We start from the raw sequence: 22,914 nt of genomic DNA, 5'->3' as shown, positions 1-22,914 counted from the left end.
GTTATATATACATAGTCAAACACACAAGTAAAACAGTTTATTACAAATTCTAAGAAGTTTTTCAATTATTATAAAATGTGAGGTCTCTCCAAATCTTGTTCATATTTTCTAAAGCAGTGGAATGAAACTATGAAGCCAATTTTTATAGAGGAGTAGACAAGAATATAAATCTTATGTGTAGCAAAAAATATGAAAAGACAAAATTAATAAAGGGCAACATATTCTTATTTTACCCATAAGATCTTGGAAAATACTGAAACATACTATAGACAAATTATTGAAGTGAATATATAGGAAACCACATATTTGGGTTTGCGCTCCAGAGTACTACTGAAATGAAAAATCCAGAATAATTATTTCTCATATATATCTCAATAATGGAATGCGTACAGAGCTGAGCACAGAGGAGGGCAATGCAGCTTTTGAAAGAAAGCAGCCGTCAGTCCTGAGTTGGCCAGCAGGCTAGGGGAACTTTCGAAAATCATGTGAACAACTGCTGGAGAGGACTTTAAACAGTGTCCCCACTATTCCTGTAAGCAGAGGACGTCACATGGGAGGGTACAGATGGTGATAAGGTGATCTGGGGTATAGAGAGGTTTTTACTCCAATCTTGAGGTTCTGGTAAAGATTCATTTAGCAAGTTGGACCAGTGTTTTATTAAGATAACTCAGGGCAGAGTTTTAGTTTCAAGAAAACCCTGAAGGTATGTAAAATTAACAGCAAAGAGGGTAGCTAGATAACTACTGAATAATTGCTAGGCCTCAAGTGGTAGAGTATAGGAAAGAGAAGAGACCTAATTCCAAAAATTTCAAAAATGAAATGGACAGTCATTTGAGAAACGAAAAACTAACTACAAACCCATCATTGTAATATTTCTATGAATACAAACAGGGTTTGAGATCATTATAATTTGATTTTTACTGGAATCAGGTACATAACTGAAATAAAAGATATGATTTATCAAACTTGTATACTATTTGATAATAATCATGAGAAACACACCACATGATATTATTGTTCACTCTTTGACAAAAAGACCAACGACGTCATTACTTGAAAGGTGGACATAGAAATACACTGTTAAAGGAAGAGCTTAAAAAAGAAAAAGATCTCTTTTTGTTGTCTTAATTGCTCTAGCTAGAACTTTGAGTGCTATATTGAATAGATCAGAAAATGGAAAGATTTCCCATATTCATGGATCGGTAGGATTAACATAGTAAAAATGGCAATCTTACCAAAAAGCAAACTACAGATTCAATGCAATCCCCATCAAAATTTCAGCACAATTCTTCAGAGACCTCAAAAGAACAATACTCAATTTTATATGGAGAAACAAAAAACCTTGGATAGCTAAAATAATCCTGTATAATAAAGGAACTTCTGGAGGCATCATGATCCCTGACTTCAAGCTCTACTATAGAGCTATAGTAATAAAAACGCATGGTATTGGCATAAAAACAGACATATGGACCAATGGAATTGAATCAAAGACTCAGATGTAAATCCACACACCTATGAATACCCAATTTTTGACAAAGAAGCCAAAATTATACAATAAAAAATAGAAAGCATCTTCAACAAAAGGTGCTGGCATAACTGGATGTCGGCATGTAGAAGACTGCAAATAGATCCATATCTGTCACCATGCACAAAACTCAGGCCCAAGTGGATCAGACCATAACATAAATCCAGTTACACTGAACCTGATAGAAGAGAAAGTGGGAAGTAGCCTTGAATGCACTGGCATAGGAGACAACTTCCTGAATAGAACACCAGTAGCACAGACACTGAGATAAACAATTAATAAATGTGACCTCCTGAAACTGAAAAGCTTCTGTAAGGCAAAGGACATGGTAAATAAGACAAAATGGCAGCCTAGAGAGTGGGAAAAGATCTTCACCAACCCCACATCTGACAGAGGGCTGATCTCCAAAATATATAAAGAACTCAAGAAACTAGACAGCAAAATATCAAATAATCCAATTAAAACATGGGTTACAGATCTAAACAGAGAATTCTCAACAGAAGAATCTCAAATGGCTGAGATACACTTAAAGAAGTGTTCAACATCCTTTGCTATCAGGGGAATACAAATAAAAATGACTCTGAGATACCATCTTAACAACTGTCAGAATGGCTAAGATCAAAAACACTAATAACAACTTAGGTTGGAGAGGATGTGGAACAAGAGGAACACTCCTCCACTGCTGGTAGGAATGCAAACTTGTACAGTCACTTTGGAAATTGATATGGTGGTTTCTCAGAAAATTGGGAATCAATCTACCTCAAGACCCAGCTATAGCAATCTGGGGCATATACCCAAAGGATGCTCAATCATACCACAAGGACACTTGTTCAACTAGATACATAGCAGTGTTACTCATAATAGCCAGAACCTGGAAATAACCTAGATGCCCCTCAACTGAAGAATGGATAAGGAAAATGTGGTACACTTACACAATGAAGTACACTCAGTGGTAAAAACAAAACAAAACAAAACAAAAACAAACAAACAAAAAACAAATAATGACATGAAATTTGCAGGCAAATGGATGGAACTAAAAAAAATCATCCTGAGTGAGGTAACCCAGACCCACAAAGCAAACATGGTATTACTCATTCACAAGTAGATATTAAGTATAAAATAAAGAATATCCAGGCTACAATCCACAGCCTCAGAGAGGCTAGACAACAAGGGCCCAAAGAGGGATGCATCAATTTCCCTGGGAAGGGAAAATAGAAGAGATTTCCTGGGTAAACTGGGTGGGGAAGGAGAATGAATGATGAGGGAATGGGAACATGAGGGATCCTATTGTGAGTCTGGAGAGGGGAGAGTAATGAAAGAGATGTCTTGATGAGGGGTGGGGTGGCATTTGGGGGTTAGGGAGAAACCTGGTGCCAGAGAAACTCCCAGGAATCCACAAGGATGACCCCAGCTAAGACTCCTAGCAATAGTGGAGAGGGTGCCTGAACTGGCCTTCTCCTGTAATCAGATTGGTGACTACCCTAATTGGCAATAGAGAGCCCTCATCCAGTAACTGATGGAAATAGATGCAGAGATCCACAGCCAAGCACTGAGTCCTGTTGAAGAGAGGGAGGAGGAGACTGTATGAGCCAGGAAGGTAAAGCTCATGACAGGGCAACCCACAGGGAGAGCTGACCTGAGCTCCTGGGAGCTCACAGACTCTAGACCAACAGCTAGGGAGCCTGTATGGGACTGACCTATGTCCTCTACATATGTGTGACAGTTGTATAGCTTGGTCTATTTGTGGGGCTCCTAGCAGTGGGATCAGGACCTGTCCCTGGCACTTGAACTGGCTTTTGGGAACCTATTCCCCATGCTGGGTTGCCTTACCCAGCCTTGATGCAAGGGGAAGAGCTTGTCCTGCCTCAACTTGATGTGCCATGCTTTGTTGACTCCCATGGAATGTCTGCCCCTTCCTAAATGAAGGAGGGAGGAGTGGATGGGGGGGGTGGGAATCGGAGGAGAGGAGGGAGGGGAAACTATGGTTGGTATGTAAAATAAATGAAAAAAATTAATTTAAAAAAAGAAAGAAAGAAACCCAAAGCTTCTAGTACTTTCAAAAGTTCTTAAAAAGGGCTCTCTATAACAGGTGGGAAACCTGCTCCAGTACACGAATACATGCACATGAGTGTCTCTTTACTTTTAGTCAGTCATTTTCCAAGTCTCTTACTTTAAAGGACTTGCTCAGATTACTCAGTTTCTGCATTGTGACTTGATGAAAAGAGAGAAATGATAGCACTCCTTACAGAGGTTTTGTTGTTGCCATTCAATATAATATAATTTATTTGCTGCATAATGAGCTTTTGGAGCACTGCAATACAATATTCCCTGACCTCCTGGAGAGATGTGGAATGGGTAGAAAGAGCAATTAATAATGCCAGAGGCCTTTATGGTAGTCTTTTAACCTACCAAGGCCCCACATTTCATATATAATATATTGCAGGCAAGTGGGGAGAATCTCAACCCTTACTGTTGGTAAATGATTCCTTGTTGAATTGTTCTGTAATGAGAGGTCAGCATTCCTGGAGTGCTAACTAGCAATAGCTTTGCTTAGTTCTTAGGTACATTATGCCTCCTCCACTTTATCCAACACTTTAATGCAGGAAAGAACTGTATAAAGGAAGAAATGCAACAGAAAATGGTATTCATTTGGAACAATTTTTAAGTACATTGAAAAATTATTTCTTAAGTAGAAGAAAAATTATAAGATTAATTAAATCTTTTTTTCAAATATAAAGAATAGACAAATTACTAATATAAGTGGACAATGTGGAGCATGCCTATAGCCCTGGCACTCAGAAGGCAGAGACAGAAGGATCATATGGTTAAGAGCACCTTGGATTACACAGTGAGTCCAAGATCAGCCTGAGCAACACAGTGAGAACCCGTATTACAGAACCCAAAATAATAAACAGGAAACACAGTGAGAACCCGTATTACAGAACCCAAAATAAACAGGAAACAGAGCATGCTTCTTTTTAGATTTGACTTATAAATATGTCTACATGAAGGACTGTTCTAGAAAGAATACAATTCTTTAGCTACTTTGGAACTTATGTCTTTGACCTCATTAAGCTTTTGCCTCAGACTCTCAAATGTTAGGATTACAGGCACGTAATACTGTGCCTAGCTTCTTAATCATTATTTCTCTCAGATTTTGGAAAGAAGTAGTAATAGTAACAACTTGATAGCAAGGATGAAGGAACAGACAGGATTACCTGCTTTTCAATAGAGAAAAGACAGTACAAATAGCTACCTCACGTGCTTTGAAAGTGTTATACACAGGAAAGAAGTCTGTTTTATCAATCAGTCCCAGATGTCTGCCTCCTATACCCAAACAAGGCTTTTGGTGGCATAAAAACATCAAACTAGTCGTGATTTGGGGCAAAAACAAGCCTTTAAAGGAAAAGAACAAAATTGCCTCCTGACAGCTTGTCAAGACAATACCCTGGGAACTTGGTCCTCTGTCAATCCACAGTCAATGTCTGAACCAAGAGGACTGATGCTGTCCAGATCTTGGGACTTTCTGTCAAAAGCTTTTGTAAGAGGCACATGAGCATACATGGGCAATAACAGCTGTCAACGTGATCTGTTCTGTTTTTCTCCATACTTTTTTGCATTAGATCAATTTAGGAGACAAACAAGTTTTCAAATTTCCTTTTCTGTCAGAAACCTGGCAAGAAGAAAATCTTAAATATACATATACTTCTGATATTTACCTACCTGTAGCATGCCTCGGCCATTGCCTTCTATGGTACCCTCGTAAGTGACATGTAATCGTGTCAGGGGTTTTTCACATCTAGAATATAGAAAGTATTTTCTTAGATAACTAATTTACAACACACAAATCTGAAAATACAAATGACTATGAACAAACAAACAAACAAATGAAACCATCAAGAATCAATCTCAAGAGCCAGAAATAAATATTAACAATCATGGTACTAATTCTCTCAATTTTTTCTCACTCAAATATGCATATTTGCATTAAAATGAGACAGAATATTATTTCCCCCTACATGAAACTGAGTTAAGAAATTTCTCAAGACAAAAATGAAAATATATGAAACTTTATTATGATGCTAGAGTTTGCAACTGCTTGGTTCTTAGATGAGCCCTATTTTCACTAGGTTGATAACTAGTGTTTAGGGAGGGGTGCCACTGGGATTCTGATCTATGGAATTTTTATATTAACATTGTTGACAGATAAACCTAGCATTTTAAGTAATTACTCAGGAGGGGCAATTATTTTCTTTTTCATAAACTATGGTTACTGAGATATTGGCCTGTGTTACATTAGGTTGATAATTTCATTGTATTAACAACGTTTGAAGATGTTATTTTTTTTCTTAGTAGATTCACCTCCCCAATTGCTTATTGAATAAAAAAGCTATATTAGGATATAATAAATATTTTATATCTACTATAACATATAGATGCTAACTTAAATAGTACTCTATTTATTTATTTATTCATTCATTCATTTATTTATTTATTTATTATTTCAGGGCTGAGGACTGAACCCAGGGCCTTGTGCTTGCCAGGCAAGCGCTCTACCACTGAGCTAAATCCCCAACCCCTTAAATAGTACTCTTATAATGTTTTTGAGTAGGTGATGAATAAGCACACAAAGTATACACATACACACACACACACACACACACACACACACACAATTTAGAAGTGCTATTTATTGCTGAGATTTACTAATGTCCCAATTTTATGAGCCCACAAACATTTGTGGCAAAACTCTAGCCTGACAGATAAGCTTAATTAAGATCATTTAATACAACTTCCATTCTAAAAACTTTATTTGGATTAACTCATTTAGAATAACCCACACTTTACAAATGGAAAAGAAAATAAGAAAGCATTTAATTGATTTACTCAAGTCAGTAAATAAAAAGCAGTGAGATTTGAACCCAAGTAGCCTCTCATTGATCAAAATTAACAGTATATCATGCTTTTAGAAAAGATTATATAATCTTCTGTAGAAAGTCTATAGGTTTGATTCTGTAATAACACTTTAATTGTACTTTGTTTATCTTGTATGCATGTGTGTTTGTGTGTGGGCTCACTCAATACTTGTGTACTGGTTAGAAGACAACTGTGGGAGCTGGTCTCTCCTTCCCTCATGTGGGTTCTGGGAATGGAACGCAAGTAGATTGGTTTTAAACTCCTTTCATGGTCCTAGTTTCCTAATCATTTTATTCCGAGGGAGACTGCCTATGAGGATACAAAAGAAAGACAACCAGGCATGCTCCAGAAATCTGTGAACTGTCAATCGGAACTACTTTGGTTGGCAACATTTCTCCAAAACTGAAGTTGGCAACCATGTGCGCCAGTTCTCACTGTAATTAGGGAATGGCTACAAACTCGGTGTGGTTTGTCAGACAAATCCTTTAACCTCCTAATAGTTCTCCACTTTTAGCCTCGGCAAATACTCTGCATTCTTGCCCCCAAGAATCAAAGATATAGATTATGTGATCAACTAAGCCTGGCTAAAGTGCCTGCTAATGTCAAAGGGCTACCTGGAACATGCTAGAAACAGACTCAGGAAAGCCTATAACTCCATGACACCCATGCTGTCCCATACTCTTGGTAGTACCAACAATCCTTATCTCTTCTTCATCCTCTATCTATCTATCTATCTATCTATCTATCTATCTATCTATCTATCTATCTATCTATCCATCTATTCATTCGTCTGTCCATCCATCCATTCATTCATTTATTTATTTAGTTAGTTATGTTTTTCATGACAGGGTTTCTCTGTGTAGCCTTGGTTGTCTGGAAACTAGTTCTGTATACCAGGCTGGCCTTGAACTAACAGAAATCCTCCTGCCTCTGCCTTCAGAGTGCTGGGATTAAAGGTGTGCCCCACCACCACCTGGCTGAGTCGTTTGTCTGTAAATGCATTCATTTTCCTGGTCCTGTGGAGCCTGGAAGACCGACTGTAATTACGTTCCCCAACTCACTCATGAAGCAACTAAAACAAACAAGACACCAATAGAGTAAAATTAAGTTAGAAAAACTACCAAGTTAGGTTGTGCCCATCAGAGTTAAAGGGACAATAGGTCTCACATAGGGACAGTTACTGTATTCCCTTCCCAAAGCAGCCACACCAGTGTCTGCATTTCCACCTGTCCATGGTGACATCGGGTGCCCTTTACGGTAGTGACAGGCTAGTGAGCACTGTGAAGGATCTAGAAAAAACTGATACCAAACTGACATGAATAAAACATACTGTATTCTTTAGTTCCTGTGTCTCAGAACAGAAGAAGAGCAGAGAAAAGGAATGCTCTCTACTCCAGTTTGGACAGGTGACACAGTAGAATGTTTAGTTCTAGGCTACACATTTTAAGAGAAACATGATATCAAGGTATGTTAAAGGCAAGTTTATGATCCAAAAATGAGTTAGTATACAACTTATATCAATGTTAGAAGTAGAGGTCAAGAAAGCAATTTTAAGGTATGAAAAAAGGGCAAATGTTGAGGAACTTTACAAATCCTATTCACTAATTGTAGGGCCAGAAGAAAATAACCAAGAATAGGGGAAGGGACTTAAAGAAGACAGATGATTTTGGTGAAATACAATGTTAGGTACTAAGTAGCTAACAATGAATGGACTGGACTGTGTTAAAACAATGACTTTCTCATCAATGAGCCTGTTTGGTCTCCATCTACTGAAGGGATGGTAGAGTCACTGGCACTCTAGTGGGCTTCCTGGACTGCTTTTATCTCAAACTGCCATGGTTCTAAGTACACTTCTTTCCTGGCTCATGCCTTCTTCATGTTCATGTTGGTTTTTCCATCCACTGCTCTCTATTAAGAATCATTTCAATCACGCACTCAGCCTGTTGAAGTTCTCTGACAAATAAACATCTGTGAGGACTAAAGCATCACCTAGGTAGACAAGTCCCTTCAAGTTAACGACCTTAAGAGTTATTCTCCTTCTTCACTAGTTCTGAACAATATTACAAACTATGAAAAACATCAGAAAAGAGAGGTATTTCTTAATGTGAAATATATACAAAAATGTACACACTGTGGTGGAATTTTGTGTATGCTCTAACAAATAAAGCTAGCCAGCCACAGAGTTTGCCATAGAGGCCAGGCAGTGGTGGCACACACCTTTAATCCTAGCACTTGGAGGCAGAGGCAGATCTCTGTGAGTTCAAGGCCACCCTGGACTACACAAGATTAATCTAGTCTAAAAGAGAAACAGCCAGGTGTTGATGGCTCACACCTTTAATCCTAGCACTAGGGAGTTTGAGACAGGAAGTGATATGGCTGGATGGAGAAAGGAATATAAGGTAGGAGGAGACAGGATCTCAGAGGCATTCAAGTCTGAGGATCTCCCCCCTTTCGGGTGAGGAGCTGATAAGTTGAGAAGTGGCTGTGGCTTGTTCCTTTCTCTTTCTGATCTTTCAGCATTTACCCCAATATCTGGCTCCAGGTTTTTATTATAAGACCAATTAGGATTTGTGCAACAGCACACAGTAAAGGTTATCATATCTTTCTCTGTATTTGAAAAGCTGGCCCATATTTCTTTAACAACTGGGAATTTTCTCTAGATTAGGAAATGTATTAACTATTTCAGAGTATTTAAGATCTTACAAATGTGGATTAACTCAGACTGGCTATTACTCTCCTCAGCATTTCCAGATAAAACATGAACAACTGTATTACGTGGGGAATCCACAAAATCTGTCAATTGAACATGTGGAAAAATCAAACCTCAAAATTCCTGATCTACGAATTCCAAAACAGTAAATGAGATGTTTCTCTGTATTGTCCTCTAGGAGGAAAATCCATTAAAATATAAACATTGACTGCATGGGGTGTCAGGGAGAACATGGATGCTCCACTCAGTAGCAGCATCTTTATATGTAAAAACTCTTATTTCTAAACAACTGAGTTTCAGGTCTAAACGAAGTCAAAGATGAAAATTTTATTTAAAAGACACATTCTAACAACAAGAAGCAAGACGAGTCATTTATGGGAAGAAACTCCTTGGATACAGGGCAATTAAAGGTTGAAAACCCATCTTTCCAAGAGCTATAAAAGAGAATCCTCTTGTGATCAAACAGACCTTATAATTCTAAGGTTGTTTTGTTTTTGATTTTTTGTTTTTTGTTTTTTCAAGACAGGGTTCCTCTGTGTAGCTCTAGCTGTCCTGGAGCTAGCTCTCTCTGTAGACCAGGCTGGCCTGGAGCTCCACAGAGATCCACCTGCCTCTGCCTCCTGAGTGCTGGGATTAAAGCTGTGTGCCACCCACCACCACCACCTAGCTTGATCGTTATTTTTATTATTACCTTTCCCATTCTGGAAAATCTTCAAGACTCTGTCTTGTAAATGTCACCAATCCAGTAGGTTCTAAAAAAGTCATAAAAGAGAACAAACATACAAAGTATTAAATTTTAATTTGACATATACTCAACAAAAGAATCTGACTAACAGCACCTGAAAACTAAGTAGAACCAGGAACAGAGGCGTATGTCTGCAATCCCAGTGCTGGGGTGGAAGCAGGATGGTGTTAATTCTGTTACACACTGAACTTGCAGACAGGGAGTCCTTGGATACAGAGGTCAAAATAAGGACTAAAAAAATGCTACCTTCTTAATATCAGGATCGCCTTCTATAAAACAATAATCCTTCACTAAATAAAACTATAAATAACAGTACAATAGTATGATTTGAGAGCTAGTACTTTTGGGTGATAGTGGTGCTTTAAAAACTGAAAAGGAAGAATTTAGAGAAAAAAGATGATCTGTTTTTAAAGAAATTAGAGACTCAAAAAGATCAAAATTAAATATTACTAATGTAGTCAATAATTTTGGAGAAAAAAATTTTGACTAGATTTACTGTGTGGTTTTTTTGTTTTGTTTTTTAGTCAAAAGCAAAAAATAAGACAGCTGGCCAGAAGTAATTTGTGTGCTTCAGACCAAAGAACAAGCTAAAAGGCTGATGGCATGTCTGCTGTCTTCTGGGGAAAAAGGCTCTTAAGCCTAAGAAAGAGATGTCAGAGACTATTAGTGGTGATGGTGCTGCGTCCAGCGGAAGGTCAGCAGTAACTTCCTTCGTCCATTCTGTGGACAGTTCTGCCTTTCTGTACTCCCGGTAACATACAGAACAACTCAAATATATAGGGCAGCAGTATCAGAGCCAGGACGTTTTGTTAATACAGATAGTAAAATAGCCTTTAGATTATTTAAGACAAATGCACAGCATACTTAAAATTCACAAGAAATCAAATAATCCAAACACAAGAGAAGCAATGTACATACATATGAAAGCAATGTCTAGCTTATCATTCAATTACTCAGCAGAGAAATAAGGTCATAAAGGTCACTCACACATAGTAGAGACTAAGGGAAAGTGATCAACAAACACTGCAGGAAGGCAGGAGAAGGAAGAGAATGGGGAGAGTGACATGGCTATCCTGATAGAAACAGTAACACATCTTGAGAGCATGTCTAAGTCATCGAGTTTGAAATATTTAACCTATAACAATCTTTATTTCTGAAGCTATATAAAACACTTCAATTCAGAAGACTAGTACATCTTGCTAGAATTACATCTTATCCATTCTAAAGCTATGTTTTGGTTTTGTTTCTTTCATATATTAAGTTTCTGAAACTAGCATACTATTTTACAGTGGAGCTACTGAGGCGTGGGTCTGGATTAAAATACAGCCTTCCCAGAAAAGACTGGCATCTGCTTTAACAGTCACCTTGAGGCTCCACTGACGTGACACTGGATTAAGTCCTGCTGCAGGCCTTTGCAGACCACACTGGTGGCAGGACTGCAAGCCTGGTACTCGAAGCTTACGGTTCAAATTCTCAGAGTTTCTCCCTCTCCTCTACCTAGAGTCACAGCAGAGATGTCTAAGTTTCTACTACCTCTTTTCTGCATAGCCAGGTTGACTTCTCCTTTATCTGTGACTAAGACCACGGATGTTTGGGGTGCCAGTTCTGTGTGACAGCTCACCTCTGACAGTCTCCCATTTCTGAGTGTCTTCTTAGAAACATATGGTGTTTCTCCTCCTTATATATATAGACATAATTTGATGGAACTCCCTACCATCTATGGTGTCCTGGAGTTTAATGCACTACAGTACTTGAAACCAATTTCTGAAGTCTCTGTACAGTAGACTCCAGAAACTCTACTATAAGCTTTCATTCCCCTCCGTATTTTTTCCTTCACCAGAGTCACATCAAGACCTAGAGTAACACTGCGCTGTATTTTGACAGAAAAGTAAATTACTATGCATAGTGGGGGGGGGGGGGGGCAAGAAAGAAGCAACTTTTGTTTATATAAATTTATTTATATATAATTTCTTTAATCTAAGTTCCAAAGCTTAAGAGGGTTTACATATTTCTAGTTAAACAAACAAAAGCTTTTAAATTTTTCCTCAAAGTAAATGAAGTCTTAAAACTTAGAAAAGCAAATTAGTTTTTAGAAAAGAATTATATGATTTGACTCTCAAAATAGAAAAGTCAACTTTCAATAACTTATTTATATCTAAAACATGTTAGTAAAAATAATTAGTAGCGCCAGGCGGTGGTGGCACACGCCATCCAGCACTCGGGAGGCAGAGCCAGGAGGATCTCTGTAAGTTCGAGGCCAGCCTGGTCTCCAAAGCAAGTTCCAGGAAAGGTGCAAAGCTACACAGAGAAACACTGTCTCGAAAAACCAAAGGAAAAAAAAAAATTAGTAGCTTGATACTACATTGGATTACATAAATTGTAATTCTAGTACTTAAAGGTGGGGATAGGAGTTCAAGGCTAGCCTGTGCTACACAATGAGACCCTATCTCAACAATTACAATCCCCCCCCCCCCCCCCCCCCCCCCCCCCCCCCCCCCCCCCCCCCCCCCGCCCCCCCGGTGTGTGTGTGTGTCTGTGTGTGTCTGTGTCTGTGTGAGTGTAAGCCAGAGAATGCTAGGGTATTCCTCAGGCACTGCCAACTTCTATTCATTCATTCATTCGTTCGTTCGTTCGTTCACTTATTTAAGACAGGGTCTCTCACTGGCCTACTAGGCTGGATTGGTAGCTTGTCAAGTAGGTTAGGCTGGCTGGCCAGAGAAGACAGGGAATAGCCTGTCTCTGTTATTTCAATGCAGAGATTACAAGTGCCCACCATCACACCTGGCTTTTTTTCCACATGGGTTCTAGGGAATCAACCTAAGGTCCTCGCCAGCACTTTACCAACTCCCCAACCCAAATGTCACATTTTTAACAAATCACTATAAATTCTAATTTAGTTGTGTTTCTTATAAGCCTGAACAACCCTGCATCCTCCTTAACATTTCTTTCAGTATAGGGTGCAAAATTAAATTAAGTAAGCTATAAATACTATTTTATTAAGAACATGGTTTTCTCCTTAAATATCAAAATCTTCTTCACCAGACTTCTTTCTAAAAGTTTGACAATATTTAGCAACACTGTATTTAAAGGGGGTAAATGACCTTAGAAGGATTTCAAGATGATACTTTAGACAATCCTCCAAGCTGGAGACCCAGAAAGGACAAAAGCTCATCTCACTTGACCACACTAGACCTGACTTACTCAGCAAGTCTTCTGGCTTTCCTGTACCTTGTAGGAAAGTCTACCTACTGCTAATAGTTAACATATTAAGTATGTATCTTCTTGCTTAATATCTGAAACTACCCTATGAGGTAATTATAATCACACTTCTACCTCACAGATGAGAATCTGCTTTGGGGAAAGTAAGATATTAAGGTCCCACAGAAGAAGACATGTGTTTACACTAAGTGTGACTCAGTCTCATAAAAACTCTATGTAGGGCTTAGCAGATGTTGACACAAACTAGAGTTGCCTTGGGAGAAGGAATCTCAGTTAGGGAATTGGCCAGATCAAACTGGTCTGTGGTCATGTCTGTGAGACACTATTTTGCTTGATGACTGATTGGAAGGGCCCAGCCTGCTTTGGCCAGTACCATCCCTGGGCAGCTGGGCCTGAGCTGCATAAGAAGCTGAGCCAGTAAGCAGGGATCTACCATGGTGTCATGCTTCAGTTTCTGCTTAAATTCCTGCCTGGACTTCCCTCTGTGATGAACCATGACCTGAAAGGGTAAGCTAAAGTAACCCTCGCCCCAAGCTACTTTTTGTCACTGTGTTTATCATGGTCACAAACCAGGACAGTGGGAGCAGGAACAAGGAATGAGAGAAAAAACAAATTATTTTATCTATAAAAAGTAAGCTAGCTAATGCTTCTTTAAATAAAAAGCATCCTAAAGGTATTTTCTGGTCATTGTAATTTCTTTTGAAAGTCATTTAGAGTCACAACAACCCTTGGGTATGTATTTTAAAGTACAAAGGTCTAATTTCAGATATTGCAGTACACATTTATATCTATACATAAACAGTATAAATCTAGGATATTATATTAAATCATTATTGTCTAAGTGTGCTTAAACAAGCAAATATACTTCAAAATACAAAATATTTCTCATTATTTGATTTGAATTTTCATCATCAGCAAGGAAAATTATAGTTACAAATGGAAGGAATTTACTTTTCTCTGTGACTCTTCGGAAGTAGCAGAAGAGTGTTTTCAGTTTCTCTGGTTTCCTTGATGAACGTCCTTCAAACAACCTGAAAGAGGCCAGAAGTACAAGAGTTAAATGCTTTTGTAGTTACAAAGACCAAATCTCTATTTTTAATCAAATATTAAAACCAAATTCTTCCAGAATCAGTCCTGGGACTTAGGAGAGCCAGAAAGCTGATGTGGATCCAAAGGGCATCTAGAGAGGACTCAACCTGCCTGCAACCAGGCTCCTTCAAAGGTAGCTGAGTCAACAGTACTGCTCTCCTTCCACCCCATTCCTCCAGCCCAAACAAGGCACTGTCTTGTGCCCAGTGTCAGTTAGGGCCAGATAGTTAATGTCTTCATGGCAAGTACTCTTTATAATACATACTATATTTATTATGCATAACATAATGCATACTATTTAGTTATGTACTTAAACAAAGGGTATCTCAGAAAAGTCCTCATCCGGAGTATTTGTAATAAAGTGAGGGAAGTATGAGAGTCAAGACACAGACAGCTGTGACAAGACACTGGGACTGAATGAGCAGTCTTTGGTAGTTAAATAGATCCTGTTCTGGACTGGATGTTTCTGTCTTCCTAATAGTCCTGTGTTGAATACAAAATCTCAACAAGGTTCTATTTCGAGATAAGGCCTGTGAGGCTGTGGAGCAGGCTACGTGAGGTCAGATGAGAAGGCTAAGTCCTACAGGATTATGTTCCTAAGAAGCAGAGGCAGCGAGTGAGACAGTGAGAAGACATGGTCTGTAAGACATGAGGAACTCTCACCTCACACTCAATCACCCCCTACCTTGACCTGGAATGTCTAGCCCCCAAAACTGTCAAAAAAATAAACTTTGTCGTTGGAGCCACCGAGCCTGTGCTGTCTTTACAGCAGTCTGAGTTAATGCAGATCCTTTGCTCGGTAACAAAAGCCAAGCCTTCTCTGTGCTGGCCCAATATCCACAACCTCAATTTGCACTGTTTGATTCTGTTTTCTTTGTAATGGCATGGCATTGTTATTGTTAACACGTAATGCAATTTATCCAGAGGAAAGAAATGCAGGGCTTTAGAAGCACATGACCTGGGTAAGTAGTTCATTAATAGATTTCACACAAAAGCACACTTTTGGGCATAAGACCTAGTTTTCCAAAGGCATTTTAAAAAGCATGCGAAGATTCAGTGGCTATAAATAATGAAGATTTTCTGCCCCGAGTCATATATTCTGCCTTTAAATCCAGAAAGCCTTCAAGTAAAAGTCTTCTTTAGTAAGTGGTAAAACGAGTACCATTTTTCATGATTAGAAGAACAATCTTATGTAAGAATGTAGGAAGGGGCAAGGCAATTCACAGATAATCCTTCAACTAAAGTGATTTAGAAAATGGAAGGAAATACAGCCAAGGATTCTACGTAGAAGGATCTGAATTCAAGTCAACTTCTGGAGAAACAATGTGTATGACCATCACTTAAGAGGAATGCCAATACTGTATGCTCTACTTTAAAAAATAGTTTAATAGTACCTAAAAGATTAATACAAACATGCTTAAATCTAGCTGGCAGCTAAAAAAGAGACTGTAAAAAATGAAGGTTTCGGCTTGGTCTCTTCTGTAACATGTCAACTAGAACAAAGTCTGTTTAAATGAAACAGTCATGTGGTAGTTTAATTAAACATCCTATATCAATAAATATGATTCACTAACGCAAAATCCTTTTCTAAAATTACTACTTAACAGAAGAAAGGAGTAAAATAGAAAACACAGCAACCATCCTTATTAGGGACGAACTGATGTACTATACAATTCAACTAAGGGGAGAAGTTCTTTAATATGACTATTACAGAAATAGGAGAAAAATGAGTATTGCCCTTAATGAGTAATTTCCCCATAAGGAAAGATGTCTCATACATGGTCAGCTACTTGCAAAAATCACATAAAAGCCCTCATATTTCATAACCATAATCGCAAATTATTAACCTTAGGAGCTCCCTGGGATCACAGACTTATTATCCTGGCAATATGGACTTTTCTTGAACATTATATTGCTATTATTATCATTACAGATGAGAGTAACTGTTTCATTTTACAAATTTAAATCTTAAAGGTACAGACCTGGGCATGGTAGTGCATGCCTACAATCCCCATATTTGGGATGTCAAGGCAGAAAGATCAGGAGTTCAAGGTCAGCTTCAGCTAATGAGTTCAAGGCTAGCCTTAACTACACCACACTCTCTCAAAAGAACCAACCAATTAGCCAAACAGCCAAGCAAAATACTTCCAAATTTCTATAAAATCAAGCAGTACCTGAATGTATTACATTCACTATTCCAAGCCCAATTTCAAATTACTGTGTAACCAAATAAGATTTCTCCGTTTTTTATGTAAATGTCAGTTTCTTTTTTAAAAGGGATTTTTATGTGTGTGCACATGTGTGCACATGTGTTATGTGCACAAATGTCATGGTGCATGTGTAGACAACGGTTGGAAGCCACTTCTTTACTTCCACTCTGGGACCTAGGGATCGAATTCAGACAGCAGGACTATGTGACAAGCACCTTTCTTGCTGAGCCATTCACCAGCCTTTTCTCACTATTGTCATGGTCATCGTTTTCATCCTCTTCCTCTTTCACATATAGCTCTGGCTGGCCTAGAACTTGCGATGTTGACCAGGCTGGTCTCAAGTTCAGAGATCCTTCTGCCTCTGCCTCAGAGTGCTGGGATTAAAGGTGTGCACCATTAAGTCCTACATTTCTCAATTTCTTACAGAGCCAAGAAGGAACTTACTCTCTCTCTCTCTCTCTCTCCTCTTCTCTCCTCCTCTCTCTCTCCTCTCCTCTCTCTCTCTGCTGTGTGTGTGTGTGTGTGTAAGTGCAGTCAGTCAGGAGAAATAGGGCGCAAAGCTACACAGAGAAACCCTGTCTCGAAAAAAAAAAAAAACCCCCAAAAAAAAAAAATTCTTTATGACAATTCTCCAGTTCGGTTCCACTATGCACAACCATAACCACCCAAATAAAATGAATTATTCTATGTCTATATCATGTAAAAATAGCAGAATTCACTGGAAATGGACACGAGGGAGGCAGACGACATGAGCCTGCGAAAGTGAGGATAAGAGATACAAGAATAGACAGAAAGACATTCAAGGAGAGAGAAAGAAGGGCAACTAACAGCTATCAAGTATCATCCGATTTTAAACTTCCCAATATCTTTTCTTTCTAATGCAGATTTTTCAAAGCCCTGGGTCTGTATATTTGAAGTGCATTTTCAATCAGCAACATGTACACAAATTTGTACGTAAGCCAGGCCATAACAGTCCTTGCCCATGTAGGGAAGACATTTACATATTTCACTACAGGATAATTACAGATTATTTTTAGAAGACAACAGAAAAAGCTAGTCAGGCAACCTCACTTTGTCCTAAACAAAACATTTGGCATTGTCAGGGAGAAGTCAGTAAAGGGTCAGAGAGTTATTAATGCGTGTTTTCCTTCTACACTTACAGAGAAACATCATTAACTAAACTCTGAGAACATTACTGGAATTAGATTTTACACGCGCGCACGCACACACACATACACACACACACACACACACACACACACACACACACACACACACACACACACTTTTAAATTAAAAATCAATCCCACTGGTATATAGTAAATCAAGTCCAAAGCACTATAACCTCCACTTTAAAACAGAAGCAAGTGATAATATGGGATCTAGCCAGAAACTCATTTCTGGCTCCTTGGTGAGGCACTCTGCCATATGGCCCCGGCAGCATTTTCAATTCAGGGAAGAGGCAGATGTAAAAGCCTCCTGGGCTGCCCACTGCTGAGACCCACAATTTATCTCTGACCATCTAGTTTCCATGTGATTTCAGAAGCATCAATGCTAATCACATTGGAAGCCTTTATATAAATGTTCAGGCTGAGAAAGGCAAGCAGGGGAAAAGGTCAGAAGTATTTAACATAACTAAGCAGGCCTGGAAGAACACAACAATAAATAAAAGAAGGAAGGCTTATTCAATTTATTGACGTCAGCCTCCCACCACATACTTTTACCATTTTTCTTATTCAATCAAGGAGCTAGCCCTATCTCACTTGATATTAATACTTTCTCTCTCTCTCTCTCTCTCTCTCTCCCTACTCCCTGTGAATTTTGTATGGGGAAAAGGGAGCTTTGTTTCCTCTTCCATTTCTTGAGTATTCTCAGAGCACTCTGCTTTGGCAAGGCAGTCAGACATGAAATGCACCAGGCCTGAGCAGAAGAGTGTTCCAGTCTCATTTCTATAGATAAGTCATATGCTCTCCAAAACCTCATCATATACAAACTTCCCTGCCTGGAAACTCCCACAGAGAGAAGGACAGTGAGCCATAACAGACACATCAGTGGTTATGAATAGTCATCATTTTTGTTGTTTGTTAGGTTAGGGCTGGAGAGATGACTCAGAGGTTAAGAGCACTGACTGCTCTTCTAGAGGACCCAGGTTCTATTCCCAGCACCCACATGGCAGCTCACAACTGTCTCTAACTCCAATTCCAGGGCATCTGACACCCTCACACCAATGCACAAAAAATAAAATGAAAATAACAACAACAAAACAAACAAACAAACCACCTCATAAGAGGAGGCAGGTACACACTGCTGTCCTGGCAGATAGCTGAATACTTGACCTGTGACTTGAATCTTGAAGGAGGAATAAAAATCACATGGAAAGAAGGGCAGTTCAGAAAGTTACAAGGTTTAAAAACAAGACAATTTCCACCTAACAATAAGAACAAAGGATTTAGCTTGCCTGGTCTCTATAACTAGTACACTTAACACAGTAAGGAACACAATGGTTGCTCGCTATCTATTTGGGCTACACAGAATAAATATCACCCTCATAAGGTCAACTACTGCTTGAATGTGGAAACACATCACACAATGGACATTTATGCAAATAAAAAGCATGAGGTACAGCATGGATACCACCCTGTCTGCCAACAATGGGATTTTAAGGAAATTATCTTACATTGATACCATTATTTTTTGGTTGCTAATGCTCCCCTTATTGTTGATAGTATAGACTGACTGTATAACAGGGATTTCCATTCATGTTTTAATGTTTGCAAGCCCTTAATATAACTTGAGAAGTATGCTAGCCTAGGAGTATTCTTTTTGTTTTGTTTTTAGAGACAGGTTTTCTGTGTAGCCCCTGTAGACCAGGCTGGCCTCGAACTCACAGATACCCGCCTGCCTCTGCCTCCCAGTGCTGGGATTAAAGGTGTGTGCCACCACCACCTAGCTGAGTATTCTTACATTTAAATAATTTTATATTTTTCATTTGCTTTAAAAATCCTATAAATGTATTGGAATGTCTTAATTTTGATTTTTTTAATTAAAAAATTGCATCAGCTACTAATCAGCTTTATTCTAGAATTTTTCTCATCTCCAGGGAGAGAAGTATTTTGTTTTGTAATTGTAAAAGACTTAACACAGGCCTTTGGAATTAACACTATGGTACTGGAGAGAATTATAAATACATTTCTGCACCGTCATGTCGAGCTGTCAGAAATGCTGCCCATGTAAAATAAGTTTCACTAAAAACAATGCAGACCCACCACCCAGATTTCAGTCTCAAAGAAAGTAATCAAGGGTCCTTTGATAATGGCTGGTTTCCAGGGCTGGGGAATGGATAATATAAACCTAGAACATTTTATGACTCCAAAAGGGAAGGCTATGCTCAAAAACATGATGGGCATTTGCCAAAAGTGCTCAAGAGCCTATTTTTAAATAGCACTAATGACTAAAGAAAAATATAAATAGCAAAATGAATGATAATTACATTAAATTTTATGATGTACAAAAAGATCATTAGTCCATTGGAATATTTAAAAAAAATAGGAGTTAAGGGATAGATCTTCCTTACAATAGAATTTCAGTTAATAAACAAAAAATAAAATAGAAAAATTACAACAGGCAAACACTATCAATAATAAATGCAGAAAAGATCAACCAACAGATGCTAAAACTAGTGTGGGAAAATGTGATACCATTTGCAGTATTTTATTTTTCCTAAGAAAACATAGAAGGAAAGATCTTTTTCAGTGGGAGAACCCAGAAGCCATTACCTTGGCCAGCTGAACCAACTCTAAGATGAATTACAAGCCCATTAATGTGAAGGGTTGAGAAGGACACAAGACCAGTTTTGTGATATTTCTGCCCAAAGCCATGAACTAGCCCTGTGCCATGGCTCACACATAGAATCTCAGCAGTAGAAGACTGAGAAAGGAGAACCACTGAGAATCTGAAGTCAGCCTGGTCTATAGAGTAACACCTTGTTAAAAAAAAAAAAAAAGCATGACCTCATTCTAATTGTGAAATAACATTAGCCAAGTTCAGATGGAAAACATTTTACAGGATAACTAATGAGCAGTGTTCAAGGAGGCCAAAATCATAAAAGGAAGGGAAAATTCTAAGGAACAGGTTGGAGGAATCTAAGCAGACACATGTAATGTAAGATCTAGGTATGAGCTGGATTAGAAAAAAAAAGGGTAACAGAAAAAGTATAAGATTTCATAAGGCTGTGGATAAGTTAAGCATTAAGCCAGTATTAACTGCCTAGTTGTGATTATTTTTACTATGTACAAAAGATATTAAAGCAAAACTACATGAGTCGTACACAGGAACTCTTGGGTTTTATTTCTGCAACTTTTGTTAAGTCTACAAGTAAATTTTTAAGAAACTACACCATTACAAAAAGATAAATTAAAACAAAAGGTTCCACTGTAACATCCTACTTGGAAGATAAAAAGGGACTTCGTTGTGGCTTTGTGCTTATGTTAAGGCTGTACCTAACGGGTGCACTGCCTATACCTAGGGTGCACACCCTCATAACCAGAGCACATTGTGATTCCAGATGGGACAGGTGGGCATCACAATGCTCACCCCAGTGTGAAGGAGGAGGATAGGAGAGCTTTCTGAAGGTTTGCCTTTACCAGGGAAGAAACTCATATTCTAGTCAAATTCCATAAAGATACGCTCAGATAAAGCAAGAAAAAGAAGCAAGAGCTGAAGAATTAGCAGTGGGAATAGGGTGGGGAAACATGTTATTTATTTGCCAATAAAGTTTCTTATAATGTTTTTGTGGACAGATGACAGAATACTCACTTGAAAAGTAGCTGAAGTCTAAACATTTATGGATGTATTAATTAATTAATCATAATGTATAAATCTGACAAATAATTTGAATACTCCTTAAAAATTACACTGATAAATTAATCATGTCTATTAAAAAAAGACAAAGTCACTTCATATTTTTTACCCCTCCCACACACAGACACATAGACACAAAATTCCTTCAAGACTTTATATTCTTTTCTTTGAGATAGTTTTACTGTGTAGCCCTGGCTAGTCTGGAACTCGCTATGTATACCAGGCTGGCCTTGAACTAACAGAGTCCACTTGCCTCTGACCTCTCTCAAGTGCTGGATTAAAGGTATGAGCCACCATGTCCAGTGACTATATTTTTATGTAAGATCTTTACAGAAATGAGGGCTTTTATTCCCATTTTTAAAATTGCTTCATCATAGGATTAAAATATGCAACAAATGTTCCTGTGACTAATCAAAGTGAGCAACAGATAGAACACAAGCATTCAGAAGAGGACAGTCTAAGAGCATGGAGAGAACACAGGCACTGGAGTAACTGAGATGAAGCCTGGTTGTGATTAACTGGCTCTAGGACTCAGATCAAGCTCTTTACCTCTGTGAACTTTAATTATCTTGTCTGAAAAATGGTCAAAACATCACCTGAATAAAATGCTTATTAACTCTATGATAAGTCACTCAAAAATATTTGTTTCTTCCACTCATCACAAGGTACTCTCTGAAAACATACCTATTGAAGTTAATGTCTGGGTAACTAGAATACTCTGATTTCATCTTGGCATTCCGTCGGGGGAAGGTGCAGAAGAAAGCATTAGCTAAAAGACTGGCGATCTGTTCCTGCGACATTGTGATAGAATGATTCATCTTCTGTTTCAGGAGCGGTATTGGCTGATGGAGGAAACAAAAGTACAGATGAGAAAAGCAATAATTAGTTTAGCAATTTTGAAGACAGAGGTACCAAATTGCATTTTCTAAATTAAGGCAGGAATAATTTCAAGCCATTCTTGAGTCCTTGAATCAGCAATACCGTTAAAGTCAAGGGCTGACATCGGAGAGGATTAGAAAAATGTACTCATCAATCAAGGTGCAGATTTCTTTTTTTTTTTTCTGGAGCTGAGGACCGAACCCAGGGCCTTGCGCTTGCTAGGCAAGTGCTCTACCACTAAGCTAAATCCCCAGCCCCAAGGTGCAGATTTCTAATCATAATGATACTGAAGAGCACACAAAATATTACCTACCAGGGAAAACCAAGACTGCCTCAGCAAACAGACATTAACAAATTACCCTTGTAGTGAAAATTAAAACTAGATGGAGTAAAAATGCAATACTGAGTTGAACTATTATTGTATATGTTATGTTCTTACCTTAAAAATGGTGGGATGAAGTACTTTTTCTTAGTCCAAAATAAAATAATTAATATGATTGAATAAATAAGTCATTTCTTCTATTCTAAATCAAACTGCACATTGTTAATTTCTTTATGAGAACCAAATCTAATTTTATGAAAGTATTTAATAGAACACGTGAAAACTGCCACACAGAACTATGTGTAACTTGTAAAAATGAAGGTATTTTCTATATAATAAAACACTCCAAGTCAAGGAAGATGTGGAACATTTTCCTTCAGTTTTTTGCATCTAAAAGTGTCTTCCTGTGGCAACCCAAAATCATGACTACATAGGACC

General features: G+C 38.3%; 1 protein-coding gene across 4 annotated transcripts in view; it reads right to left on the bottom strand.

Annotated features, from left to right (window-relative positions):
• Nucleotides 1-22,914, bottom strand: part of Parg (poly(ADP-ribose) glycohydrolase) — a 109,265-nt gene that overhangs the window by 36,636 nt on the left and 49,715 nt on the right. For all 4 annotated transcript variants that reach the window (XM_052733883.1, XM_052733881.1, XM_052733882.1 and 1 more), the window contains 4 exons: nucleotides 21,960-22,117; nucleotides 14,068-14,147; nucleotides 9,844-9,904; nucleotides 5,249-5,324 (listed from right to left, as the gene is read on the bottom strand). In XM_052733883.1, the coding sequence (XP_052589843.1) occupies nucleotides 5,249-5,324; nucleotides 9,844-9,904; nucleotides 14,068-14,147; nucleotides 21,960-22,117 (375 nt within the window). The remainder of the gene's footprint in view (nucleotides 1-5,248; nucleotides 5,325-9,843; nucleotides 9,905-14,067; nucleotides 14,148-21,959; nucleotides 22,118-22,914) is intronic.

The sequence above is a fragment of the Peromyscus californicus genome, unplaced genomic scaffold (assembly GCF_007827085.1).
Source record: "Peromyscus californicus insignis strain IS unplaced genomic scaffold, ASM782708v3 Scaffold_12__1_contigs__length_115047231, whole genome shotgun sequence".
NCBI lineage: Eukaryota > Metazoa > Chordata > Mammalia > Rodentia > Cricetidae > Peromyscus > Peromyscus californicus.
Note: the sequence above shows the minus strand (reverse complement) of the source record. Positions and strands in the feature narration are given on the sequence as shown.